Consider the following 12,248-nt stretch of genomic DNA (forward strand, 5'->3'; position numbering starts at 1 on the left):
TCACCAGTGATTTGAGGGCTTCTTGGCCCCTGACCTTCTGGTTGTCCCCTCCCTGACTGCAGCTGCCACCTTCATGGAGCACTGGAAGCGGAAACAGATGCGGCTCAATTACCGCTGGGACCTCACAGGCTTCGAGGAGGAGGAGGTGAGTGGCTTTGGCACTGCACCCCCATACCCTCTGTCGTGTCCTTCTGCCCCACCCCGGTCCCATTACTTCCTAGGGACTCACAGGGAAGCCCAGGAGGGTCGTGGTGTCCAGGCAAGGCTGCTCCCCGCCTATTCTTTGGTATAAGAGTTGCCTGTGGTTGCCAGGGCGACCGTTTGATGTCCAGTGGAGTGTTACTCATCTCAGGGCTCACATGGGTGCACCACCCACCAGTGTGGTCAGGGACACTCGCCACGGCTCACCACACTGACCTCATCGTGGCTGGGGGAGGCCGGGCGGGTCTGGGAGGGAATCGAAGTCCCCAAAAGCAGCCATGAGCCTTTGCCCTAGGTGCCAAGGCCGCACTCCACAGAGCCAGCCGGCGGGCGTGGCTGAGAAGTGGGAGCAGAGCTTTTCCTAAGAGGGAAAACCAGATGCTGGCTGGGCGTCTTTGTGTTCCCAAGAGAGGGGCGTTCAGGATCGAATGGGCTCTGGGGTGGTGGGGAATCCTCTCCCCGGGATTCCTCGGGGGAACCCTGAGTGGGCAGCTCCAGCCAGAATTCCCCATGGGAGGAGTGGGAATGAAAAGGAAAACCGGTGCCCACAAGTAGCGTGAAAAGAGCAGAGCTGTAAGGTGTGACCACGCTGACCGTGACTTAATTTTATAAAACACTGCGCTCATTTTTTAAAAGAGAAAGCTCTCCTGCATTCTCACTGTAATGTGGAAATGTCTCCGTTATTTTTTTTTAACATTTCTAGTGTCTGGATTTTGTAATATTCCCCACACAACATGCTCCCTCCTGAGGCTGAGTCTGTTGGTCAGTCTTGAGCCAAGTGTTCCGTCCAGTCCGAGAAGCTGGTGTGCGGGCTCCATGCTAACAGGCTGTCCGCGGGCCAGGGACCAGGGTCTGCTGGAGGAGGCGTGGCAGCCTCGTGGTGACGGCTCGCCCTCTGCAGCCAGGCTGCCTGGCTCCCACCCTGACCAGGCACTGCCTACACTGTGTGACCCGGGCCAGTTGTTTCACATCTCTGTGTCTCAGTGTCCTCCTTTCTCACGGGGAATGGGAATAGCCCTCACTGAGGGGTCTCAGTGGGTCAGATAGAAAACGCTTAGAGCAGGAGGTGCCCTGTCACCTGGCTAGCCGCCTCTAGGCTCAACCCTCTTCCACAGCGGGTCTCATTGTCCCGTTTCATACATGGTGGCACCGAGACAGATGCAACTGTTCACCAACGCGCGGCTCTTTAGGGACAGAGCTGGGCATGGAACCCTCTGTGCCCTGTGGCAGACAGCAGTTACCTGGGCGTGTTCTTTCCTTGTTATTGTTTCAATTAGAAAGATTGTAATACAACAAAGAGCAGACTATGTCATATTCTAGAAGGAGCTTTAGAATGTCCTTTTCATGATGTCCCTGGGGTGGGGGAAGTTGGGGGGAGGAGGGCCAGTCCCGTTTGTTCAACCCCTTGGGGTCCATTGCATAATCTCTTCACCCTGATGCCCAGTACTTGGTTTTGGGGTGGCGATTGGAGCCATTGGGCAGGGGCCCAAGGGTCCTGACTGAGTCCCCTAAGGCGAGTCTGCCTCCCCGCTCCATGGCTGGCCAGGGCCTCTTCTGGGAGTTTATCATGTGAGGTGAACCCCAGGTGTTGGCACTGGGAGCAGGAGAAGCCTGTAGCCACTGGGCCCGTGTGCCCCTTAGCTGAATCTGAGACAGTGCACTCCAGCACTCCCTTGGGAATTTCCAAAACCACGAGAACTACAAAAGCATCCACACCCACGGTTAATCCTAAAGCAGCCGTGGCCGTCAGCGGATCTCGGATTCCCTGAGGTTTCCTGTCCACCCCAATCCTTTACCTTCGTCCTGGTTCTTGAGTAAATGACCTTTAGAGGATGTGCCCTGTTTCTTTAAAAAACAACACAAGTAATGAAATCTTTTTGTTTTGTTTTCACGTTTCTGGTTCCCTGAAGGAGGCCATCAAGGTTTGGAATTTTTTTGTCACTCTTCTATCTTCCCATAGCCTCTCCCTGGGAGAGGGATCTTTTCGGGCACCTGATCCGTCTGTTTCTACCGTGCAGCTCCCTGCAGCGCTTCCACCGTGGCTGGGGGTCTCCGCTTTCTCCCCCACCTCCGAGTCTCTCCTTAACCCCATTCTTCTGTTCCAGTGCCTTCACTGACCTGCTCTGGGCTCCCCCGAGGCCTGGCGCCTCTGGTCTGCCCGCGCTTGCTGACACTTACTGCCGTCTCTTCCGACCCCCACAGCTCCTGATAGAACGTTCTCGGGGCCGGTTCATGGCTGGGTGTTCACAATGAGAAAGTGGGGTGCAGGGCACAGCCAGGCTCTGTGATCTTCCCAATGGGGTGGGGTTCCCAAAAAGGGGGGGAATCCTGGGCGGGCCGCGTATGGGGAGTCCTAAATTAGAAATGGTATAAACAGCCAGCTACGAACTGGCCCCAAAGGGTGTCCAGGATGAATGTAGGGACTGCACTTGCCATGCGTGCTCATGGTGAGGGTCTCAAATTCACAATTCACAAGTCTCTGTGCCCACTTGGTTTCTCTCACAGGACCATCCCAGAGCTGAATATGAAGCCAGAGTTTTGGAGAAGTCACTTAGGAAAGAATCCAAGAACAAAGAGGTATGGTGGCCACTGCTGGTGGCTTTCCCAGCAGGAAAACAGTGTATATTCATCAGCAGTGTAGACCGTGGGTCAGCAAATGCTGTATGTTCAACAGTATAGACCAGGGGCTAGCCCCCAGACAAGGGCCAGATAGTAAATAATTAGACTCTGCAGGCCTGTCACAACTACTCAATTCTGCCATTGTAGCTCAAAGGCAGCCATAGGCAACAGGTTGGGGGAAAAAAAAGGAGGGGTGGGGCTGGCTTGTGTTCCAATAAAACTTTATTTATAAAGACAAGCAGGGGGCCAGATTTGGTCAGAGGCTGTAGTTTGTCCAACCTGCTATATAGATCTACCTTCTTGATCTATCCTGAGGGAGATCTCAAACTTCAGCCAACATTTCAACATCAAGAACTGGGCAGCTTTGCAACTGCTTCACAGTACACTAGACATTTCGTTGTGTCTACTGCTCTGTGTTCTGTGTTGAAGGATGAAAAGCAAGGGTTTGCCTAACCAGGGCCCCTGAGCAAATGGCAAATTCCTTGTTTTACTCACAGACAATAACAATGGGAGAGAGGAGTGTTCCTTTTGTGATGTTCTTGAGGCCATCATCTTTTTATAATAAATGCCTTTCTTTCTCCCCAATCCTCTCATTTGAATTGGCGGTCTTACATAGGCAACCTGAGTTCTCACAAACCTCCAGAGGTGCTTGGCTGTTTTTTAAATAGGTTTTATACATGACCTGGGACAAGCACAGAGCGCCTGGGCCCTTGGCACCAAACTGCAGCTGGGGAAGTTTGCATCAGTTCTCGAAGGGATGGGGGACCGTTAAAGGATGCGTGTCTGGGCGCCAGTGTTTGCTCTCCCCTTGGCACACTTAGCCTCTGGGCCGATCAGGATAAAAGCCAGGGCTTATCTTTCCTTGTCATGTGTCACGTGGACAGAGTTTGCTGGTTCAAAGTGGCCAGGGGTCGCAATGGCTGACATCGCATCTAGGGGGTGAAGTGGGTGCACCAAAAGCCCCCTCTCGGGTCCCACTTCCCGTAACACAGCAAAAATACAGCTTAGTCCTGCTGCAGCCAGAAAGGAGTTGCACTTCTCCATACACCCTCTTAGAGTCTGAGTAGGACTCAAGGCTGCAAAGAAAATAACCACGGACGCGTGAGTGGTCCCCTGGTCAGGACACTGTCTTTTCTCAATGTAACAAATCAGAAGTTCCGCCTGTCCCAGTGCAGGCTGCCTTCTGAGCAGTCACCCTGTGGCCTTGAATGGCTCCATTACCCCTCTGTGCCCTGTTTCCCCCTCCTAAAGGGACAGGCGTGGATGCCAATGGCTCTGAAGCCCCATAGGCCTCCACGGGGGCCGCTAAGACCCATGCTCAGTGCAGCAGCCTCCGCCCCAAGCCTGTGTTGAGATGACGGCCCCAGGAGAGTCCACGCGTGGCTTCACAGTGGCACCTCTTAGCGTGAGCGTGGATGGGTCCTTCATCCCTTCCTACGCGACAAAGAGGCTTAGTGGCACACGTCACATCCGTTTACATCAAGGGACCTAACCAAGCCCCAGCAGTGGGTCTGGGCAGCTGTGCCACAAGTGCCCTTCAGACTCCTAGGGACTCGTCTTCTGGCTGGGACCCAAGGTCTTTGTCACATGACAGCAACAAGGTACGGGGGTCGGTTTTGCAGGCCATGATGCAGACCCAGGCCCTGGATGGCGGGCCAACCCTTTATTTTCTCCTCCATTTCACTGGCTCCCAGCGGCCACTTTATAGTTTTCATTTCCACCCCCAGCTATGGCACCAGATTCATTTTTAAAAAAAAATCCACTCCTTAATTGGTTAACGTTCGATTCTGAGTGTGGCTTCCTTTGTGTTGGCGGCCACTCCACGTCTGCGTAAACAGACCGTCTACATTACAGCGGCGGCTGGCTGGTGAGCGGGCTTCTGCGCTGGAGTCTTGGTGTTGGAAGCCTGTCTGCTGCTTCACTACCTGTGTGGCAGCCTTTCTGTTAAGAGCATGGGTCTCTGCCATCTCTCACTGGTGTAAAACACCCAGAACCTGGATCAGCCTTGGCAACAAGCACACGAGGGGTCAGTGGTGACCTGGGCCCCACCGTCTGCCAGCACCTCCTCATCCCTCACCCCACGGTGCTCTCTTGTTCCCTCCCCCACCCTCAGAAGCACCGGAATATTCCAGAGGAGTCAACAAACAAATGGAAGCAGAGGGTTAAGACAGCCATGGCGGGGGTGAAATTGGTACTTTTCTATTTCGGGGGCAACGCGAGCCTTGACTGTTTGCAGACGACCAAAGTCCATTTTTGTTGTGTGTTTTTTTTGCTCAACAAACTCTGTATTTTTGTTAACATCACATCCATGTTTCCTTCCCTTCTTGCCACACCCAGCGAGCTGTGACGCGTGTTGAGATGTCACTGCTGCATGGCTACACTGGGTTCGTAGGGTGGGGGGGCTCTGCTTTATTTGGAGCTTGTGAAACGTGCCTGTCACCACTGCCTGCCAGCGGTTCTCGGTCTTCTTGTTAACATGCATGCGACCCGCCCCAGAACAAGTGGCTTCCAGTGTCATGTCAGCAGCACTCATTGACCCAATCCATGCATTCTCCCATTGAAAAATCCACCCCGATTCTTGAAACATCCCAGGTTAGAGACAAGCTTCTACTTTAGGTTCCTCAGGACCAAGAAAGCCTTCAGGCCGTATGTCACCAAGGTCCACGTTGCTACGTGGCAAACAGCGTTTGAACTTGTCGTGCTAGTTGCTTGTTTCAACTTGCTCTGCAAAGGAAAAATAACTATTATGGTCTGGGTGGCCAAGGGCAAACCCACCTTAGGAGTAAGACTTTCAGCCAAAGCAATGGATTCTAGATACGGGCTTCTCCCCGACGTGGATTTAATCGTCTCATTTAGAAAAGCGTGTGGCACTATTATGCCCCATGCGTGGATGAATCACGTTTAAATGACTGTTATCTCTATTACCTATGTGACATCATTTCATAGGTAATGAGACCCCAGATGTTTCTTTGAATACTAGATGTTTACATGCGCTCATCACCTGCACATTTTTTTAAAGGTGTTTCTGAGTATTTCTGTTGTCCAAGTTCACACACACACACACACACACACACACACACACACGGGCACACACACACCTCCCCCCGGCTGTGATGGTCCCCACGGCTGACCCAGCATTGTTTTATGTTGTAGACGGACAAGGTGAAGCTGACCTGGAGAGACCGGTTCCCAGCCTACTTGACCAACTTGGTCTCCATTGTCTTCATGGTAAGTTCTGGAAGGCTAAGGTGGGAGGACATCAGGGAACCTGCAGGGAGCGGTGCAGCGCCCTGGACGGGGGTCAGCTGTCACCATGGCAGGTGCATTCGCGGGAGGTGGTGGGGGTGGGAGAGAGTCCACCACTGCCCCTCAAATGGGAAGGGGCCAGGGCTCCTCAGTGGCCCCTAAAGGGGCTGCTTGCGCCCGGGCCCAGTGGGATGAGCTCTTTCATTCTGACAGGGACACATTTAAGTAACTAGTCATTCAGCCCCAGGATTTCACAGACACGTTGAAGACAAAACTGAGGAGTTGTTGTTGTTTTTTAAAGAAAACCGTTAAATTTGCACAGGACAAAAGTCAGACGGCGCTTCTCAGGTGACCAGGGGCTGTGATTCCGGGCTGGTCAGTGTTGCTGATTTGAATGCTCAGCCACCGCCTCAGCATGTAGGGGTTTTAATCCCACAGTCAGCCTCCTGCCGGGAAAGCCTCTGCCCCTGGCTCGCTGTGCTGTCATCCTTCCCAAGAGGTCAGGGCCACCTGTGGTCACTGTACAAATGACTGTCCCCGTGTCCCGCCCTGGAGCTTTACGTTAGAGTCCTGTATGGCCCCCCCCACCGTGTGGCCTGACCGCCAGAAGCCCCGGGTGGGCTGCTGTGGGCAGAGGGCTGAGCGTGTGCCCACCCGGCCGGAAGCATCTCATTAGTCTTCACCATCTGCCTGTCCCAATACTGTCCCCTCCTGCTGAGGAGGAAACTGAGGCCCGAAGGTCTGGCCCCTCTCCCAGGCCACCAGCCAGTAGGTGATGGAGCCAGATGCCAGCCGGGCCCTCTGCCCTGAGAGCCCGCTGTCCTGTGTGAACTTGGAGACATGGAGCCAAAGGCTTGTCTTGGTTTTCCAGGTTGGAAGGGGGCCAGGGTTCCCTAATCTGAGTAATTAGAAGCAGAGTCAGGCCTCAGTTTCCCCTCACGCTCTCACACACAGTAAGAGGGACCTTAGTTCATGTAAAGGAACCTGTGGTGGGGACCCCAAGACCATGGAGCCACTCAGTAGTGTCACCGCAGAAGGAGCAATGTGGGGGGCGGAGGTGCAAAGCTGGCCGCACCCTTCTCCTGACCACAGCAGGGATCTGGCACAAGAGCCCGGGGCTCCACGTCACCTCCTTAGATGGTCTTCGTGGAACTTTAAGTTCCTTGTGTGATCAGACGCAGGGAGGTGGGCAGTGTTGGATTGGCCAGCAACTCCGTGATGCCATCAGGCTTCTCTGACCTCCTCACCCGTCCTGTGCCTCTGTCCCCTCTTGGTCACAACATGGCTACCCCTCCTCCAACATCACCTCCACTTTCCAGGCAGGAGGAAGGGAAGGGCCAAGGGGAAGGGGACGATGCCAGTGCAGGCAGCCCCTCTCTGAAGGTGCTTTCCAGAAGGCCAGCCCACAGCCTCTACTTCCCACTGGTCAGACTGTTTCACGTACCCCCCTCCTCGTCCTCCCCAGCTGCCTGAGGAATGCGCGCACTGGGGCTCCCAGCCAAGGCGGTGTTGTGGGGAGGGAAAGAGCTGGCCCTCGGTGAATCAGTCAGCTTTGTCCCACACTCAGGAACTCCATTCAGTGAACAGCTTGTGGCTGAGTACCTTCTATGTGCCCAGTGCTCGGGGTCATAGGTCCTGGGGTGAACCCCCAGCCACAGCCGGGCCCTGGGGGCCCTTGCCTTCCAGAGGGGCATTGCACCCAGAAAGGGACACTGCTTGTAGGGCTTGTGTACCATGGGGAACTGCCAGCCCGTTGGCTGGGAAAGGGGGGCACCTTGCTGAGTCACCCTACAGGCCCGGCCCCCCCTCCCCCACGCAGGCACGTCTCCAAGGCCTGGGCGGTGCCTTCCCCCAGGAGGGCCCTCTTGGCAGGGGTCAGGGATTTTCCGAGGAAAGCCCTCATTCCCAGAGCTGGCTGGGAGGGGTACCCACACCTCACAGTGGGGCCTCCCCTTCATCAGGGTGTGGTGTGGCCCTGGACAGTTTTCCTGGGTAGGGTGTAGTCACCCTTTAGTCACTAGCAGATGTGTGCAGGAGGGGAGTCACTGGCCCAAAGTTCAAAATAAGAGCTCTCCTAGGAGATTTCTCATGGCCGCGGTCTCCCTCTGGGGTGAACCAACCACAGACTTTCAAGCTGCAAAGACACAGCATACACAGCCCCGTGCCTCTCCAGGACCCTCCTGGGAGCCACAGGGACTGTCCTAGCAGGGAGGACAGCCTGCCCTCCACACCTTTAATGGGACACACAGGGGTCGGCCTGGCGGATAGCCTGGAGCTGTCCTCTGGGTTGCAGTTGACCAGTGGCCTCACCCCTCGGGCAGGACAGGGTGAGGACAAGGGTCTTCCCAGTTGAGTTAGGGTCTTTGAGGAAAAGCAAAGGGAACCCAGGCAGAAAGACAGCTGCACACAGAACAAACTTGTCATCACAGCCAGCTCCCAACCATCTCTCAGGCAACCGCCAGCTCGAGTTTTATGGAATGTTCTAGTCCAACAGTGGGTTTGGCAAGACGAGGGGCTCGCTCTCCAGGACGAGCCAGAAGCGTGTTGGTGGCTCCTGGGAGGTTGAGAGAAGGGTCCCAATATGACTGTCTCAGCCAGGCCTGCAGCACTGCCCACTGGGATCGGACCGCCCACGCCCCACCCATCTCCATTAAACAGCACTCCACCCTAGATGTCACTGCTTCCGCTCAAAGTCACCAAGTTGTGGGGAGAAGCTCCCACCCAGTGGTCAGGCTGCTGTCCCACAAGCCAGGGTTTGTAAATCCCAGCTCATGCGCTGGGTGACCTGGTCTGGTTACCTGACCTCTCTGAACTTCAGTCTCCTCTTCTGTAAAACAGAAACCAGTCCCTTGTCATCTGTCTGTGACGTTAATGCCATAAGGCCCATGGCAAGTGGTGGGTGACAAGAAATGTCCCTGTTTGTTTTGAAGCTGAAGAGCTAGGGGGTGAAGGGAGAGCTGGGCTGAGGGAGCCCTATGAGACCCGGGGGGCCAGCTAAGGCGTCCCCTCCCCTCTCTCCTGTGCAGGTTGCGGTGACCTTCGCCATCGTCCTGGGTGTCATCATCTACAGAATCTCCACGGCCGCCGCCTTAGCCATGAACTCCTCGCCCTCCGTGCGATCCAACATCCGGGTCACGGTCACGGCCACTGCGGTCATTATCAACCTGGTGGTCATCATCCTCCTAGACGAGGTGTACGGCTGCATAGCCAGGTGGCTCACCAAGATTGGTGAGTGGCCCGGGCCGAGCCCGGGAGCAGGCAGCCCTGCGTCCCCCGGTCACTGCCGTCCGCTGAGCCCCCTCCCACGAGAGCTGAGTGGAGCGGTCAGCCTGGACCCTCAGCAGTGTGCATCTCGCTCCTTCCAGAGGTGCCCAAGACCGAGAAGAGCTTTGAAGAGAGGCTGATCTTCAAGGCTTTCCTGCTGAAGTTCGTCAATTCCTACACCCCCATCTTTTACGTGGCTTTCTTCAAAGGCCGGTAAGGACTTCTTCAGCTACTGAAACTCACTGCCTTTCTTTGCCCCACTTGCCCCTCCCAATCCAGATGGGAGGCTCCCCTCCCGTGTCCTGCAGGTGGGAGGCACCTGGGCCCAGGGCAGAGCAGTCAGTGTGGTTCCACTGCCACCGAGTTCAGAGAGAAGCCTGGCAGCTATTGGGTACGAGGCAGCGGGGGCCCCGGGCAGTGGGGACCCCAGGCCACAGGGACCCCAGGCCACAAGGACCCCAGGCAGTAGGGACGCCAGGCAGCAGGGACCCTGGGCATTAGGGACCTCAGGCAGTAGGGACCCTGTGCCACAGGTACCCCAGGCCAGAGGGACCTGGACCATAGGGACCCCAGGCCACAGGGACCCAGACCACAGGGACCCCAGGCCTCAGGGACCCCAGACCACAGGGACCCAAGACCACAGAGACCCCAGACCACAGGGACCCTGGCCAGCAGGGACTCTGTGCCACAGGGACCCCGAACCACAGGGACCCAGGCCACAGGGACCCCCAGGCCACAGGGACCCCGAACCACAGGTACCCCAGGCCACAGGGACCCCCCCAGGCCACAGGGACCCCAGGCAGCAGGGGCCCCGGGTAGCAGGGGCGCTGGGCAGTGGGAACTCTGGGCAGCAGGACTGACCGCAGATAGCAAGGACCCCAGGCAGCGAGCTCCAGGTGCTCCCACAGTGGGTAGGCGTGACTCAAATGGGCGAGTGCCACAGAAGGTCACCTTGGTGTTCCGGGCTGGTGGCCGGGTGAACCCCATGCCTGGACTCTCTAGAGCTGTTCTGGGCTTAGAGGGGCCTGTGCCCCCCCCCCCCCGCAAAAACTCCCCACCAACCATCCTGCTGGGGCTCACAGGGTCTGACCCCAGAACCCTGCCCGAACGCTCTTCAGCATTATGTGATTTACAAGACCTACGGCTGCCCTCCCACCCCAGGGTCCCAGAGCCCAGCCAAGGGGTCCAGGCCCCCTGAGAATATCTATAACAATACAGCAGGCCCTCAGAAGACCCCTTACCCCACACATCCCACAGGAAGCTGAGAGACGGCCTCAGGGACCACCCTTACCCCAGTGTTCGAAGTCCTTGGGGGTTCCGGGGTACTGCGGTGATGGTGGTAGCGGCAAGTGCCACGGTCTGTGCTCACACAGCTTGGCCTTAGTCCCGTCCTGGGCTGGCTCCCTCCATCTGTCCCTCAGCCCCTTGCTTTCCTGTTGAAGTTGCATTTCTTACCCCCATGTGGGTTTGGAAATCACATCAACACCCTACCAACAGAAAACCCTGTGCTTGTTTTTTAGCTGATGAAACAGGCAGGGAAGAAGCCCGTAAATACACTCAAGGCTCCAACTTCAGGAATCACAGCTCAGCTGGGGCCCCACCCGGGCTCTCCCTGGGCTGGTCTCTGCTCTCTAATGCCCCTCAAACCATTGCAGGTTCGTCGGACGCCCGGGCGACTACGTGTACATTTTCCGTTCGTTCCGCATGGAGGAGGTAACTGAGCTGGATATTTCCTGCACCCTCTGATTCCACTCTCCTGGCTTTGTCCTACAGCAAACGATTCCTTGTCAGGCGAGAGCTTCCTTCCTTTTCCTGAGAACCCTCTTCTCTCCTCCAGCATTGTGGCGGGCTTTGATCTTATTAGTGTGTCCAAACAGGATTGCCCTAAAAGTCTCTTCAGAGTCAGTGGAATGAAAAAGTTACACCAATGTTTTCTTTCTTTTTTCATAAGACCTTGAATGTTTTTCTCTTTGGTTAAGATGAATTAATGAGGGGAACAGAGAACTCAGCTACTTTTCTTTACTTTCCTATTGAAATGCCCACTTCTCTTCCCACACTCAATGCTGGTGACCTTTGGCTTCTGCTCAGTGAGTGCTCAGGCCACCGCAGGTCTGGTTAGTGCAGTAGCTGAGTCCTGGCTCATCAGACCAAGCCAGGGCTGCAGGGCCACTCAGTGGTTCAGGCCTCAGAGTATTCCAACTCCCAGAATAATTCATCTTACGGGAAAATAAGGGACTAGGTCTTCCTGATAAACACCCCGCAAAGCAGGGCGGAGAGGGCCAGGGTGCGCGTTGGGCAGGGGACCTGGACGCCTGGGGTGCAGCCTACACGTCTGACCACCCGAGTGCTGGCCCCTGAACATCCCCGGATGTGGGCGTCATTCACAGTGACGCATGTTTGCGAAAAGCCCCGTTATGACACGGCCTTTACTTAAATGGCACCCTGTCGAACTCTAATGTTTGGAGACGTTGGGGATGTGCCTTTGTAGGACAGAATAAAGCAAAGGACATCCTCTTTTATTTATTTATTTTTTAATGAAATGATGGCTCTCCAAGATACATTTTTTGATAACAGTATAAAAAGTGTTGCTAGGGACTCAGAGGAGTCAGTGGCACCCAGGGGGGGTCACCCAGCGTCCCTTGAGTTCTCTTTGCTAGGACAAGGTAAGCTTCTCACCCATCACGTGCCTGCCGGGCTCCCAGGCTAAGGCAGCAAAGCCCACTGAGGACGGGCATGAGGCCTCGGATGGGGTGGCCTGCTGCCTCCCCATGTGGCTTCCCCACTACAGGGGCCCGACTGCTGTGGGTGTGCGGGGCTTGTGAACAGGCAGCTGGTGCCAGGCACCGGGCACTGACTTGGGGAGCAGGAGGAGCCCCAAGGTCCAGCCCACCGCTGCCCCCTCCCTGGCAGTGTGCCCC

General features: G+C 55.9%; 1 protein-coding gene across 10 annotated transcripts in view; it reads left to right on the top strand.

Moving 5' to 3' along the window:
• The window catches only part of ANO1 (anoctamin 1), a 155,801-nt gene that overhangs the window by 125,763 nt on the left and 17,790 nt on the right, over nucleotides 1-12,248 (top strand). For 4 of the 10 annotated variants that reach the window (XM_019755675.3, XM_019755678.3, XM_019755677.3 and 1 more), the window contains 8 exons: nucleotides 63-145; nucleotides 2,112-2,123; nucleotides 2,707-2,778; nucleotides 4,934-5,011; nucleotides 5,974-6,048; nucleotides 9,093-9,294; nucleotides 9,432-9,543; nucleotides 10,986-11,043. In XM_019755675.3, the coding sequence (XP_019611234.2) occupies nucleotides 63-145; nucleotides 2,112-2,123; nucleotides 2,707-2,778; nucleotides 4,934-5,011; nucleotides 5,974-6,048; nucleotides 9,093-9,294; nucleotides 9,432-9,543; nucleotides 10,986-11,043 (692 nt within the window). The remainder of the gene's footprint in view (nucleotides 1-62; nucleotides 146-2,111; nucleotides 2,124-2,706; nucleotides 2,779-4,933; nucleotides 5,012-5,973; nucleotides 6,049-9,092; nucleotides 9,295-9,431; nucleotides 9,544-10,985; nucleotides 11,044-12,248) is intronic. The other 6 variants (XM_019755679.3, XM_019755680.3, XM_074336865.2 and 3 more) reach the window with 3 other exon arrangements.

The sequence above is a fragment of the Rhinolophus sinicus genome, chromosome 14, assembly GCF_057876585.1.
Source record: "Rhinolophus sinicus isolate RSI-liver-muscle chromosome 14, RSI-T2T, whole genome shotgun sequence".
Lineage (NCBI taxonomy): Eukaryota > Metazoa > Chordata > Mammalia > Chiroptera > Rhinolophidae > Rhinolophus > Rhinolophus sinicus.